At 38.2% G+C, this 13,828-nt stretch overlaps 1 protein-coding gene across 1 annotated transcript; it reads right to left on the bottom strand.

Annotated features, from left to right (window-relative positions):
* Positions 1-997: 997 nt before the first annotated feature.
* ccnd1 (cyclin D1) lies at positions 998-13,584 on the bottom strand. The gene is made up of 5 exons (XM_039748680.1): positions 13,171-13,584; positions 11,608-11,823; positions 10,876-11,035; positions 6,107-6,255; positions 998-1,399 (listed from the first exon to the last, which is right to left on the bottom strand). The coding sequence occupies exons 1-5, from the start codon at positions 13,366-13,368 to the stop codon at positions 1,244-1,246; spliced, it is 879 nt and encodes a 292-aa protein (XP_039604614.1). The 5' UTR covers positions 13,369-13,584; the 3' UTR covers positions 998-1,243.
* Positions 13,585-13,828: the final 244 nt, after the last annotated feature.

The raw sequence follows: 13,828 nt of genomic DNA, 5'->3' as shown, positions 1-13,828 counted from the left end.
CAGCGTGCAGAGAAGCCATCGTTCAGTTCCTCGCCCAGTAAGCAACACCATAGTTAAAGCGGCTCGCTTCACATTGCAAAGACAAGCGCTTCGGATATTCCGCAACCATTCCATTTTCTTTTAAGAATGTCCCATATTTCATTTTTATCTTAAAATTTCCTCAAGAGTCAGTAAATTCTAATCGACTGAAAGTGCTTTTTTAATGGAATGGTTTTAGAAACAAAAGTGATAAGGAATCATTATAAAACCTAGGCTGTGGATTGCACGTGAGGCTTAGGAAGGTTTTCCTTTTGTATTTTTTTTTTTTTCTTTAGGTCATTATTTTTGTACATATCAACAATGACAAAAATGTAAAGACCCCTTCCCCACACTGTCCATTATTGGAATGCTATAATATAAGCAGAGAAGCAGACTCTCATCCCAGCAGAGTGATTGCTGGATACTCTCCCAAGCACTCCGGTAATCCACAGGTTCTAAAAGAATAAAATATTGTATACCAACGTTCAAAAAAATAAAAATAATAAACACACTGGCTATTGGTTTACATTTAACCATTTAAAAGGAGAAGAGGGTAAAGATTAAACAAAACTGAAATTAGGAAGTCTTGGAAAAACAATACAATAAAGTGACTAAATTCATAAGCAAGCAGATACAAGGAAGCCTAGACTGCGATAAAGCTAAAATAAGGAAAATATAAAAGTATACTATAAAAACACCTCTTCTACTTTAAAAATGGTTCTTTCACACATTAAAAAAAAACCCTCCGCCGGAGAGATCATTGTTGGTTTTTGTCCATTATTATTCTCATACAAAAGTAAGAGGCACAAAATGTTTCTTTTTTGTATAAAAACTAGTGGATTAACATCTTGTATAAATGTCTATTACTTTTTAGCACAACTTGGTGAGTTATGCCAAATCCTACGTTTTTTTTTTAGCAAGAGTTTTTTTTATGCTCTTTTTCTTAATATTTTGGACTTTTTAAAAAAAGTTTTGTAGGTTTTTTTTTTTTTTGCTTTTTTTTTTTTAAATTTTATGCCACAGGTGCAAGGGACGAAAAAGAACCAAAGAAGTATTTATTATTTTCCCTTCTTTAGTTATATGTTTTTTTTAATAATCATCGTGAAGATATTTTTTCTTTGTTTTTTTTTTTCTGTACTCGATGTATTTGGGATGCTAGGCCAACTCGTCCTTCTCGAAAAGCCTTTTGTTGGGTTGCCATGACAAAACTCCATGGATAGTCCTCTCAAATGTTAACGTCTCTCACATCCGTTGGTGTGCAGGAAAGGTCCACTTCTTCATCGAGAGTCTTTGTTTCTGAAGAGATGTTATGTTGCTGTGCCTGGCGCAGACTTGTCTCAAGAAGGGACTCTATCTGTTCTTGGCAAGCTCTCAAACAGTCCTAAAAAAGATTTTTTTTTTTTTTGAAAGGGGAGAAGAAAAAACAAAAATCAAAAAACAAAACATTACAAAATTGTCAGGTGCATTTAAGGCAGATGATGCTGCAAGAAATTACATTCAAGAATCTTAAACCAGTTGTGACCGGAGAAACTGGTCAGTTACCCAGCAGCTAAATGACTGGACACTTGCACTAATTCTGACTCCATTTAACACAAATCCCTTTGATCGAACAACCACTCACAACATGCCATTTCTCACAACGCCCTTAACCTAAGATTCCTGGAAAACAGCACGCCTCTCAAGGGTGGGTCCCCTTGAAGAAACTCAATACCACCCATCCAGTCAACTAATCAAACATATTGTTGTGTGTCTGGTTGAAGAAAACAGCCAGATTGAAGATTTTTAAGAGGATATTGTAGATGACTTGTTAGATTAGACGCGTTCCTCGGCACCAGCATGAAGTGAACCACCATGACTTCTGCATTCACATATAAGCAGGCATTTCAATCGAAAGAAAAATAATACTCTATCCAGTTACACAAAGGAAGGCATACATCTCCACAATCATATCCCACCCCCTCCCTTACGATAATGTCATCCACTTGTCGTTCCGTTTTAGTTTCTTGAAAAAAGTGCCACTCGCTTCCCTGTGCACACTCTGCTGCTTTCAGAGGGGGGACTTTGATACTTCCTCTCAGTTCCCTGCCGTTTTCATTGACCTCTGTCAGGCCTCGGTCCATGCAGCGCAGTCACTCTTCCATGAGAAATTGCCATCAAAAGTGTTAGCGTTCGCATGACTGGCAATGAATGTTGTTTCACTGAGAAGGTGCGTGGCCTGCTGCTTTCTTTCAGTGCCGTTTTTAGTTAATCACCATTCACAAGCATCTTGTAGGTTCCCTCTTCCTCTTCCTACACTCCCTATTACACACAGAAAGGCCTGAATCGAATCCTACACCCAGATTTATTATGTGTGGCTTTTTTTTTTTTTTCCTCTCTCTTTTCCCTTTTGCATGACTGATCTTTGCCTCCACCCAGACATTTTATATGAAGGTTAGAACTAATGTTACTCCTCTGAAACCTATGACCTTTCATTTCTCACCATTTGGACTCTGCACTCTCTCTAAGCATTGCATAATTCAGGCCTAAAGTCACGGGTACAATGAAACTGCAAACGAAACAACTCAGATGAGATTCTGGGTAAAGGTTTGATCTTGAACCATTGTGACCAAAACAAATGAATAGTCAGATGCAGTCCCTCATTTTCTTATATCATTATTGCCAAATGACAGCCTCTCTCTTATTTTTGTTGAAAATATAAGTGTTGACTTCCACTAAGTGTGTGCCTGTCTGACCTGGTACTTTGGAAGCACTTCTGAAACTGCTGCCATCTATTTTCATTGTAATTCCATTTACTGCAGGAAAGCGGACCACAACAACAGAGGCAGATTCAGTGGTGTCTCCTCGTGCAGGCAGGCAATGGATTAGCCTGAAGACAACAGGCATAAAAGGCAAGAAACCCTATCTTCAGCAGCAAATTCCTGGCTAGAAAACAATGGTAAGTAAAGCAATTCAGTCTCTTTGGATAAGAGGGATAGAACTATTCACATGTGGAGGATTGCCCAAGGGCCTTAATTGTGATTATTTGGGTTCTAATTACCACTGATCAAAGCAAAAACAGGAAACTGGAGCCTTACCAAGGTGACAAGGGGCTGTAAAGAAGTTATAATCAGGTAGCATGGTTTTTTGTTTTCTCCCTACAATCCACTGCCAATCCATCAAAGAAAAAAAAAGTGTGCCTTTGTACATATTGAAGAAGGGGCTTGGAGTTCGACCACGTTACCATTTAAATCACAGTTACTAAGAAGATTAATGATGGCCTCATTTTATATGTCTCTTTTGGTGATGATGCTAAGGAGCATCAAGATGCTGATGCACACTGGCATGCTGGTACACAAAATGCAAAGAGTGAGGGAAAGGATGCTACATCCAAGAACTTCACGACAGGGTCCAAAGATCTTAAAAAGCATGCGAGAAATAAGCAGACAGACACGTAAAGACTTTAAAGCAAATTACACCACCCAGCATCAGCTGCAATCAACAGCCGCGTAAGACATATTTCTAAAAAACTATGGACTACTACTCTGTATTACTGACCGGAAAAAGAAAAAGTACTTTCTGTGATTACTGATGCTCTGTGTTCTGCCCTAAAATATGTTATGTTTACCCCTTATTCACCATCAAGAATATGTAATTACGTGAGGAGATTTAAGAGCTGGCTCACTTTTGAATAACTGGCAGCCCACCGTTATTAGAAGTAAAGTGCATTAGTTCTGGGAGATCACTGACCCTCCTCCACCTTCCACCCCAACATTACCTCCTACACAAGACCCCACAAGAGAAAACCTTTTCTTTGAGAAAACAATAGAATTCTGAATCTCTTGACTTTACACATCATTGTAGCACGGATCACTGCATTTAAGCCATGGCTGGAAGAACTCTTCCTGGCCCATTGATTCCTGAGGTGTTTATGACTTGCTACCTGCTGAGACTCATCTCCTGTAAGCTACCAGACAGTCAGGGAGCTCTACCACTAGCTTTAATTACACAATTAGTGCTAGTCATTAACAAGGGTGAAGAGGTGACCATCAGTGAGAGTTACAGGGGAGGCCAGACACATACTCAAAAAAAAAAAAACCCTAACAAATTACATAATAAAAATGGAACAATGAGCTTTTGGTCACACCATACTTAAAAGAAAAGGAGGTAATGACAAGATGACAGAGACACTATGGGGTCTGGCAATGAAACTGATGAGATCCCATTTCTTTCCTGGGAACAGATTCTTTTATTGCTTAAATGTGGAATATATCCACCTACTGCAACTTCTATGATGTACAAGTGTGCGTAATTATCTGTATCTGACTCCGAGTGCATGCAGTGTTCATTAATGCATGTACATGCTGGCGAGTTCTATGCATGTGCACGTGCATACATTATGAGGACAAGAGTACTGTAACATTTGAAATAGTCTTGGTCACCAATTTGAGTAAGCTAGAATTATAAAATGTATGATGATGATTGTACATTTCCATGTCATTTCTGGACAGCTCACATAGGCAATGGCAAATGTTTGCATGGCTTACAAGCAAACAACTGGCCAGCTTCAAGAAAATGACTTGAGCTCACATTGTGGGTGAGTGGCAGAAACTGAAATGGCAGTCCTGTAGTTTGTGGCATTCATAGTATTCTTTCTACAATTCAGTTTAATCAATTTAATCAAAAATAAAAAAAACAACATATTTTAATAGAAAAAAAAAACTATATTTTGCCAAACATTTAGAAATGTAGCCTTTACTCAATGGCTAACAACCCTTCTTTGGTTGGCATCTAATTGAACATGTTGCTGTATATACACATGTACATATCTTCCTTAGAATAATGTGGTGCCCCTAGTTGTGCGCTTCACTAGCGCACAGGCATAACACACTTGTCATTTCTGACTCAAATTATAAAAAGTGCCTTGGCGATAGGAACAACTGTTCATTCCTTCTTGGCAGAGAACTGTCTATCTGATTTTGCATGCATCAAGCACTCTGGTGATAGGGAAATCCTAACTTTTCACTCGGCTCTCAATCCTCAAACTCACGATACATCTGATTATGATCTTTATAGATCTTTCAACCTACCCTCTTCACTTAGCCAGGTATCACTTAATGCGTCAAATCTCTTTTTGGTATGTGTGCACACAGGAAATAATGCATTGCAGAGATGCTGTTATGATAAAAATAAGCCAACTGATTCCCTACACATTTTTACGTTAACTGCTTACTATAAAATTATTCAAAGATTGCTTCTCCTTAGCATAAATAATACATAAAAGAAAAAAGCAAATGCCATACTATATCCTAATACAGACATTTCAGGCTTCTTTTGTGCAAAGTTTATTTTGTCACCTAATAAAAGCTAAAGTCCAAACTGCCTGTAATGCCTTGCTTTTTTTCTCTAATCTGTATTAGAAGATACTGCATGCTTAATGGTAGACTACACTCACGCATTGCCTCCTAGTAATACTTTTCACAAATTTGGAGAAACCGCAGAGGCCATGCCACCCAAGTGTAATTAATGGGTATGTTGGCCAACCAATGCACAAGATGCTGATTCTGCCCTTCTATTGGTGACCCATTTTTTTCTTTTGTCAGGTTTCCACTAAAGATGTCCAGATGACACCTTGTATCAACACATGAGCGATGCCAAGAGGGCAGAAAGCTGCTGGTGTGGGAAGAAGATCATGCGACTCCCTCTTTGTTGACACAATGAAGTGTTTGTCAGGCTTATGAGAAGTTTTGCTTCCTTTTCTTAAAATGTCACAGCAGTTCAAGGCTCAATTAAGAAATGGACTGAGAAGATCAAAGCTTGTTTCCGAGTTGTTCTTTTCTGCTTCCTACACAAACACTAATATTACAGACTCAAACGGTACACTGTATGTGAGAGGAAGCGTTAGGATACCTGTTGGATTTGACCCCTTCTTCACAGCCATATCATGCACATACTGCTACAAAATGTGTAAATGTTTCACAGGCACAAGATATGCTGAACACTGTGGCATATACAGGGCCGTACACAACCAATTATAGATACAAGACACATACAGTACTGTATATATCGTCACACATTTACACATTTATAAAACACCCTTCAGGTTACTTACCGGGTCACTCTTGATAACTTGTGACAAAAATTCAGTGAGGTTTTGAGAGGACAGCATACGGTCGACATTCTTTAGGTGAAGGCCTTGCACTGCTGCTGAAACGCTACCAGCTGCAATCATTGAAGGGGGGTTAGCGATAAACTTTACATCTAGAAGAAAGAAGAAGAAAAAAAAAAATATTAAAATTAATTTTGAACAAGATGCCTGCATTTTCACAAACAACTTAAAAAATAATCTGATACAATCTCAGATTTTCTATAACATCAGACATAACTCATAGTTTGTTTAATCATGCATACAAGTTTTCTCTACAAAGTTGTTTCTCCTCGTAGGCCATTTTTCTAGCAGAACATTAAAGATGGGAGGTAGTGGGGGAATTGGGTCATATAATGTGGCATAACTAAACAACAGAGGAGCAATCAAGAAGCCCTAAACAATCAAAGGCATTCTGATGTGACACCGTCCTGACAAGTGGCTGGGTGCACTGCCAGACTGCAACGCTGTAGGTCCCAGCATGGCCACTCCCATGAAGCCGGCGTGTATTCAAATGCTCTTCTTTAACTAGACATCTAAACTGCATGGTTTACGAGCTAATGAAACATTTTCTTAAATTTTGTAAGAATTCCTTCCAGTAAATCAAATTACAAGCATCCTACTACCTGGGGTTGCTACACATATAAAAAAGAGAAACTCCACTGTTGAGAAATTCAACTCAATATGAAAGGGAAGCTTTCCAATTACACTACTTGATTTTAAACTTCAAATGCTGGCTTTCATTATTTATCTTCTTTTTTTTTTTTAAGTAATGCAATACTCAAAATGACTCACAATTTTGTCATAATCCATAATGTATCTTTTTTTTTTTTTTTTGGTGGCATTCACTAACAATTTATTTACAGGGGCAATCATTAATTTCAGCATATTAATTAGGGGGCCTTGAGCCTGTAATTGGATGCCCCCGTTCCCCACAAGGAAAAGAACGTGGCATCATTGTCAAGTTCCATCGCCTCATCTTGTGCCCATTGAAAGCCCAGGAACAAGGAGGCGGCGGTGAGATGAATTAAACCTGACACTGGCACAAAGAAAGGGCCCCCATTCATTTGTGCTCATGTCCCCCTAACCTATCCTAGACTCCATCCAATAGGAGAATAAACAACTACAGTGCAGCAGAGGACAAAAAAATGGAATGTCAGCCACTCTGACAGAAAAACAAAGCCTGCTGCTTAGTTCTTAAGAACAGGAAAGAGACAGCGAGAGAAAGATGGCAAAAGAGTGAGGGAGAAATGTCTTAAAAGGACAGCCGGTGTGTGCTGCTTTTAAAATGAGCAGCTTCTCTGCAGCACCGTCAGATGGTGGATAACTGAATATGATATCAAACACAAATGACACAGACATCTCTAAAGACAGTCTGATGGTGGGAGAGAGAAAGAGACAGAAAAATAAGAGGGACCAAGACAGGTTTCAACTGGCTGCATACCTGAGTCATTGCTTACTGCATGCAAACAACACATATAACCTGTAATGTTATTTTCTTCCTTCTTAATTTAGCTCTCGCAGACATGAAATGAGAAGTTATACAAATACCTTTACACTTTTTCTCTTGAATCCCATATCAAGTTGTCAAGTTGCCATTCCTAATTCTTTTAGTCTTAAAAGAATGTCTCTCAGAACCTCCACCAAGCAGATTCTTTGGCAAAGGTACATTAAACGAATTCAATTAAATACTAACTTCAAACACCACTCCCCTTGACCTTCACCGAAACACAAAAGAGCTTGAGTTGCACAAATCAGCTTCTGTTAGACAAGTTACTTGGATAGAGACAAAAAGGAAAAAACAGCTTTTTCCCATGACTTACATATTGTACATAATCCTTGCTTTCTAAGACAGCATAACTAAATCAGCATAATGGCTATTCCAGTCTGGAAATTGTACCATTATAAAAACCAAGAAGAAAAGCACTATAAAAAATCTGATGCTCTTTACACAGATTAACATTTGATAGGTTAAGGACCAAGTTAATCAAAGAGTCATTTTATCAAGTACACGCACCAAGGATTTTCTTTTCTGACATGACCAGGTTGTTGAACTTCTGTTGATGATCTTCAGAAACCAGAGTAGTCTACATTTTGTACTTTAAGGAGATCTAATTCTAACACTTTTGAGACCTGAGAGGTTTTAAAAAGCCACCATTGTTGAGTAAGCTTCTGAACCCTGATGCCTAGTAAAATATATTGACACGCTTCACACATTCACAAAGGTCCAAACACCCATTTACCTCATTTTAGATGAACTAATCCAGGCCAAATACACTCTTAAAAATACAGGTTCATTAATGGCACTATTCCATTCTCTACAGGGTTGTGTGTTTCTTCATAGAGCCACTGCTTGACAGAGCACCAGTTCATTCTGAGAAGGGTTCTTGGCATATGAAGTTGGTTCTCTGTGCTTTGAAAAACTTTCCAATTTGTAGAAAAAAAAGCCCTGAAATATTTAATGTATGCACACTAATAGTTTATGGAAACCTTAACTTTGCAAGTGTTACTGTATGGAGCAAGCGTCCTTTTAAAATCAGGAACCCACTGATATTTATACAAATTGGTTATCAACTATTCATAATTATTTAAGAAACTTGTTATGGATCTAAATAAATAAAGGTTCTTTCTGGAACCTTCACATGGATGGGTCTTCTGGGAACCAAAAATGGTTCCCCAATGACATTGTTCTGATGAAGCACTCCGGCACCTTTATTTTTAAGAGTGTAGGCATCAAAAGAGCAGTATGTTAGTGGGATATGCCTATAAAAGACAAACTACATGGGCATCCAAAATTTGGTTGACCCTAGGTAATGGATCTAGTACGGCTTTTTGCTTCCAAAGGTATAAACAGCTAACAAAACTGAGGCTGAGCAACTTATACTTCTCACAATCGTAGCTTCCCATCATGGCCTTAGAATAAAAAATAAAAAGCATTTATGATCTAAAGTGGATGGACACTCTATAAGTAAAGGTGTATATTCAGGATTTGGTGTCCAAATTCAAACCTTCCATTTCAACAAATGAGAAATTGTACTTTACCAGTCTCTATGACTCGATGCACAAGAATGAAATTGTACTCTTCCTCATTCTACCTTCTCAACTAACTTTCTACTTAACTGAAAGGGAAAGTTAGTTTAAGCTGGGCTAGTAATTGTGCAACACTTAAGTGGCCAACAAAGACACCACATTACTCAGAGCTGGAAAGAATGAAAATGTGAATGGGAGAGGTTTCTGTGAGGGAGAAGAAGATGAGCACAGAGTTTAGAGAAAAAAAGGGCCTGTGGAGGTTACACTTTGTGTGGCAACAGGAAATGGGCTTGAGACATGTGCAGCAATATGTGGAGAACACTGAATGCAGTGCACTGCAGTGGAGGAGGAAGGAATTACAGGTCCAGGGGAATCCAAAACCAGATATGAATGAAAGTGGTGGTGGATGAACTGAAAAGAACAAGGCTCCATATATAATTGCTCAAGATTATGAAAAGTGGAAGACAACCAGGCAATGTATGAACAGCCAGATGGAATGATAATGGACCTTTAGCCTCTTTGTTACTGTGTGGACTATCATACTAAACTCGAACTACACCGATTCCCCATAATTTCTCAAACCTGGTTCACTTAATAAGTTGCTATATTCTAGAAGTGATAATGGGTGATGACTAAGTACACCAGCAGCAAGGTGGTGTTGCATTTAGCACTGCTGTGTTCCAACACCAGTATATTGGGATTATCTTCACTACCTCTGCTTTTCACTCTAAAGATGTGCATTAATTGTGTGTGTGTATACAAACAACACAATATATAACATTAACTACCCCAAATGTTTAAAATCTGAAGGTAAACGTTTCTTTATATATACTATAACTCGACATTGCATTCAGCTACATAAAATAGCCCAGGAAAATATACTTGTAGTCCATATTAAACGTCCATATATGTATATGACTTGTGAGATTTTATACTCAAAAAACAGTTTCTGATTAGGCTGGCACTACATGAATTCATGTAGCGGAGCTTTAGAGATCATTCATAGAGAGACCCCATACTTTTCACAAAGTAGGTTTACAAGATATAACGTTGAATTCCAGAAGGAAAGATCGCCGTACAGATTGCCTATCAGACAATCCGTTCAGCCCAACACCACTTGACGATTCGGAGGCACGGAGCCCCGCCCTCATCCTGCCATGCGCTTCAAGAACAATGAGCGCCAGTCCGGGGGCTGCGGCTTTTTATACGGATATAAGAAAACTCCTCAAAACTAATCCTCGGGTATCAAAAAACTAAACACACACCATAGTGTGATGAATTCTACATTGCGGCTCCTACAAATAACCGAATGTCTAACAATACATATTCTTTCAGAAGTTCAGTAAGCACGTGCGCTCCCCTCATGAGCGCCTCAAGTTTTCAATTCTAAAGAAACGCGTCCAGGGTCATGGAACCGACCATAATGAAAAATGTTAAGTCGCCTCTTTGAAAGCAAAACCGTCAATGCGGCTAGCCTGTGACTAAACTGTAGTCAAGAAATGCACAAAACCATCAGGCACTTACCTTTCAGATCTATGATTAAGTATTCCACGTCCACACCTAAATGCAAACGCGGAATACTACCCGTGCCTTGCGCTTAAAATCTGGAAAGGGGAGGGTGCCTCCTATAGATGATTGTAAAGGTCATTTCCAAATGCAAAACCGCCTGAAATACGTGCGCTTAGGTGAATGACTCTCATGCGTACCTGTTGCACAAAGAGCCACGAAAGTCTGAGCGTGTTTGCGGAGGATCTGCTTGGTGTCTTGGTGGATGGGCAGTTTGGAAAGGAAATGTTCAATGAAATCATGGGGGGTCACTGAAGCGAGATCCCATTTCAGCTTGTTCAACACTAAAAGTTCCATTTGCTGTAAAAGAGGATGCAGAAAAAAACACAATTAAATCCTTTGAATATCGAAATGCCACACAGCACTGTACATACATAATGCATTATAAGGTAATATGATAAGCAGCCAACACAATGTTTCTGCAGAAACGAAACCCGAAGCACATATTCAAACACAACGTTAGAGGGAGCCATCGCTCCACGTGTTGAGGTTATTGCCAAAATTACTAAAATAAACTGGGAAACGGTAAAGTCGCACATCATTATCAGCGGGCTCAAAATCTTTTGTAAAGCCTAGTATAGTTTTAGAAATAAGAAATCAGTCATTGGACAGTGTAGCGTGTATAAACAGATAACAGTAGACAACCAGGCTTTAACTGATTTAAAGATTACTGGGGTCCCCCAAACCCCGTTTTTAATAATAATAATAATAATAATAATAATAATAATAATAATAATAATAATACCCGTGTAAACTGCCGTAATATTCTAAATCCTGCGAAGGTTAAAATACTCCTTTTGCAATGATATATCCAAATGTCGCGAGACTGCGGACAGCAGAGTGCAACATAGACAAAAATTAATAAAAATTACCAATAATTCGCCGGGTCTGATTGAATTGTCGGTGTAAATACAGAGTTTTTCTGCAGTGAGAGGAATCGTTTCTTTCATTTTTGAAGCCAGAAACATGCATGTAGCTCCCAATAATTGTAATCTGGTTTTCTTTGTGGGCTCCACAGATAAAAATCTGTCCAAATAGTTCATAGCCAAAGGAAAAACTTCCTCTTCACATTTCTGCTCTTCACAGACCTATCAGAAAGAAAGAATAAAAAAGTCAGAAAATCGCTAACTTTATTTAAGCAAAACAGCAAAATTAAGAAAGTAAAAGAACTTTACGTTGTGCATTTGCACTGTATTACTTTAAAGCAACGCACTTATATCTAGCTCGACAAGCTGTATTAAAGTTTAAATAAAAATCTTTATAGAATTTGCATCATTGTTATGTAGCGTAGAAATCAATGCATGATTAATTCATTTACTTTAAAGACAATTTTTGCATTCTATTTTGAAAAGACGCGAAGGTGGCGTCCAACGCTACTTTCACTTACAATTTCCTAGTTCGTCATCTTTTCAAAAAATATTTAAAAATATTTTAAAAATATTACAGTGAACAAAAAATATATGAAAACAATCTTCAGACGGTCTTTTATTAGATACACCCAAAAATATTCAGATTACGACAAAAGAAACGACAAAAAACAATTAAAATTATAAGAATGCGCCCTTTCAGTATACCATGCGACATTTAGAGAGGCGAGCTGTTACGCACATTCAAAAATTAATAAAAAATATTTAGCAAGCGTAATGTCACCTAATAAACACATGAAAATGTCGGTTAAGCTGTTTAGTTTTCGAAATGGCAAAGATTTTTAATTGTCAAAAAACGTGTACATTTTTACAGGTTAAAAACGAGGTTGGATCTTAAGCGGAGAGTTCTGCACATGGTCGGTTCCGCTCCTAAACTCAAAACAAAGAAAGGTAAAGTTTTCCTTCTAAAATTCTCTTGAAATTTTGCGTATTGCTAACACACGATCTGTATTATTAGCATTTATGACTCTGTAATATGTCAATGAGTATTTAAAAAAATATTTTAAATATTTTAAAGCGTTAGCGCAACCGAGATCAAAGATGGCGCATATTACTGGCACGAGTAGCACTGCATACGTGTACATTGATATTAATTTAAAATAAATTAAAATAAAATATTTCTGAAGGTTTCTTGTCTTATACAAGAAACGAAAGTTTAACATTGCGGTCTCTATTCTGAAAAATCATTAGGAAGAAAGGGAAGAGCGCATTCGGAACTATTTAGAAGCAGGCAAGAAAACTTTTTTTTGCTCGTCTGTAATTCTTGCTTGTTTATTTATTTATTTCTTTAATAAATACCATCGAATTAGTCCATGGAAAATCAGAACATGGTGAAAAAAAGACCAACTTGGTAATGATACTGTCACAATTTCCGTAGACTGAAATGTACATTTAAAACGGGTCCAAAGGGCAAGAATTGCAGTGTATCGTGACAAAAGCTTGCAGAACATATTTTTGCTATTATTAATATTATATATATATATATTTTTTTTTTGCTTTCACACAAACCTCCAACATCCAAGTTGCAACAATTTTCCTCATGTAAGGCACAATTTCTTTCTGTACACACTTAAAGTAATTTGCAGAAGGTAAGTAGTTCTCTTCAGCTTTTAGCATTGTCTGTAGAACTCTGTCATTGAGCAGATTTGCGTCTTGGTATGCACGTTTGATGGTCTCCACTTCGCAGCACAGCAGCTGATGTTCCATGTCTCCGGCGAGATATAAGCTTTGGGCTTTCGAAGCTTTCAGAACGAGCACTAACAAGAACTTCCTCAGATGCCCTACTGCTACTGCGACTTCAGTCCTCTGGAGGCTCCCAAACTTCGCTCCTTTCAACAAAACTCCCCTTTAGTTCTCTGCTAAGCAATGACGTTACTGTTGTTGAGCAAAGATCAAAGAGCCTCTGAGCATGAGAGAGAAAGAGGCCTCACTGAGGAGGGTTAGGTCTTAAAGAGCCATCCCATAAGTTACTAGTCCATCCCATTACAGGACGAGCAAAGCTTATAAGCATGGAAATAGGGAGGTACTTCTGTATGGGGGTGAGGGTGGTGGTGCTGGGGGGCGGTAGGGGTGTACGGGTGGGGGCTGTAATAAACGCAAAAAGGGGGTACCTTTTGCGGTGCAAGATAGGCTAAGAATGCACAATTATACATTCTCTTTCTCATCT

The sequence above is a fragment of the Polypterus senegalus genome, chromosome 1, assembly GCF_016835505.1.
Source record: "Polypterus senegalus isolate Bchr_013 chromosome 1, ASM1683550v1, whole genome shotgun sequence".
NCBI classification, from domain to species: domain Eukaryota; kingdom Metazoa; phylum Chordata; class Cladistia; order Polypteriformes; family Polypteridae; genus Polypterus; species Polypterus senegalus.
This window is presented reverse-complemented; position numbering and strand designations above follow the sequence as displayed.

What these genes read in the sequence shown, in the direction of transcription:
- ccnd1 (XM_039748680.1), bottom strand. Translation starts at nt 13,368, where the DNA reads ATGGAACATCAGCTGCTGTGCTGCGAAGTGGAGACCATCAAACGTGCA. An exon ending in TTGCAACTTGGATGTTGGAG is followed by an intron (nt 11,824 to 13,170) that starts GTTTGTGTGAAA and finishes TCTTTCTGATAG; the next exon opens with GTCTGTGAAGAGCAGAAATG. An exon ending in TCAGACCCGGCGAATTATTG is followed by an intron (nt 11,036 to 11,607) that starts GTAATTTTTATT and finishes CCTCTTTTACAG; the next exon opens with CAAATGGAACTTTTAGTGTT.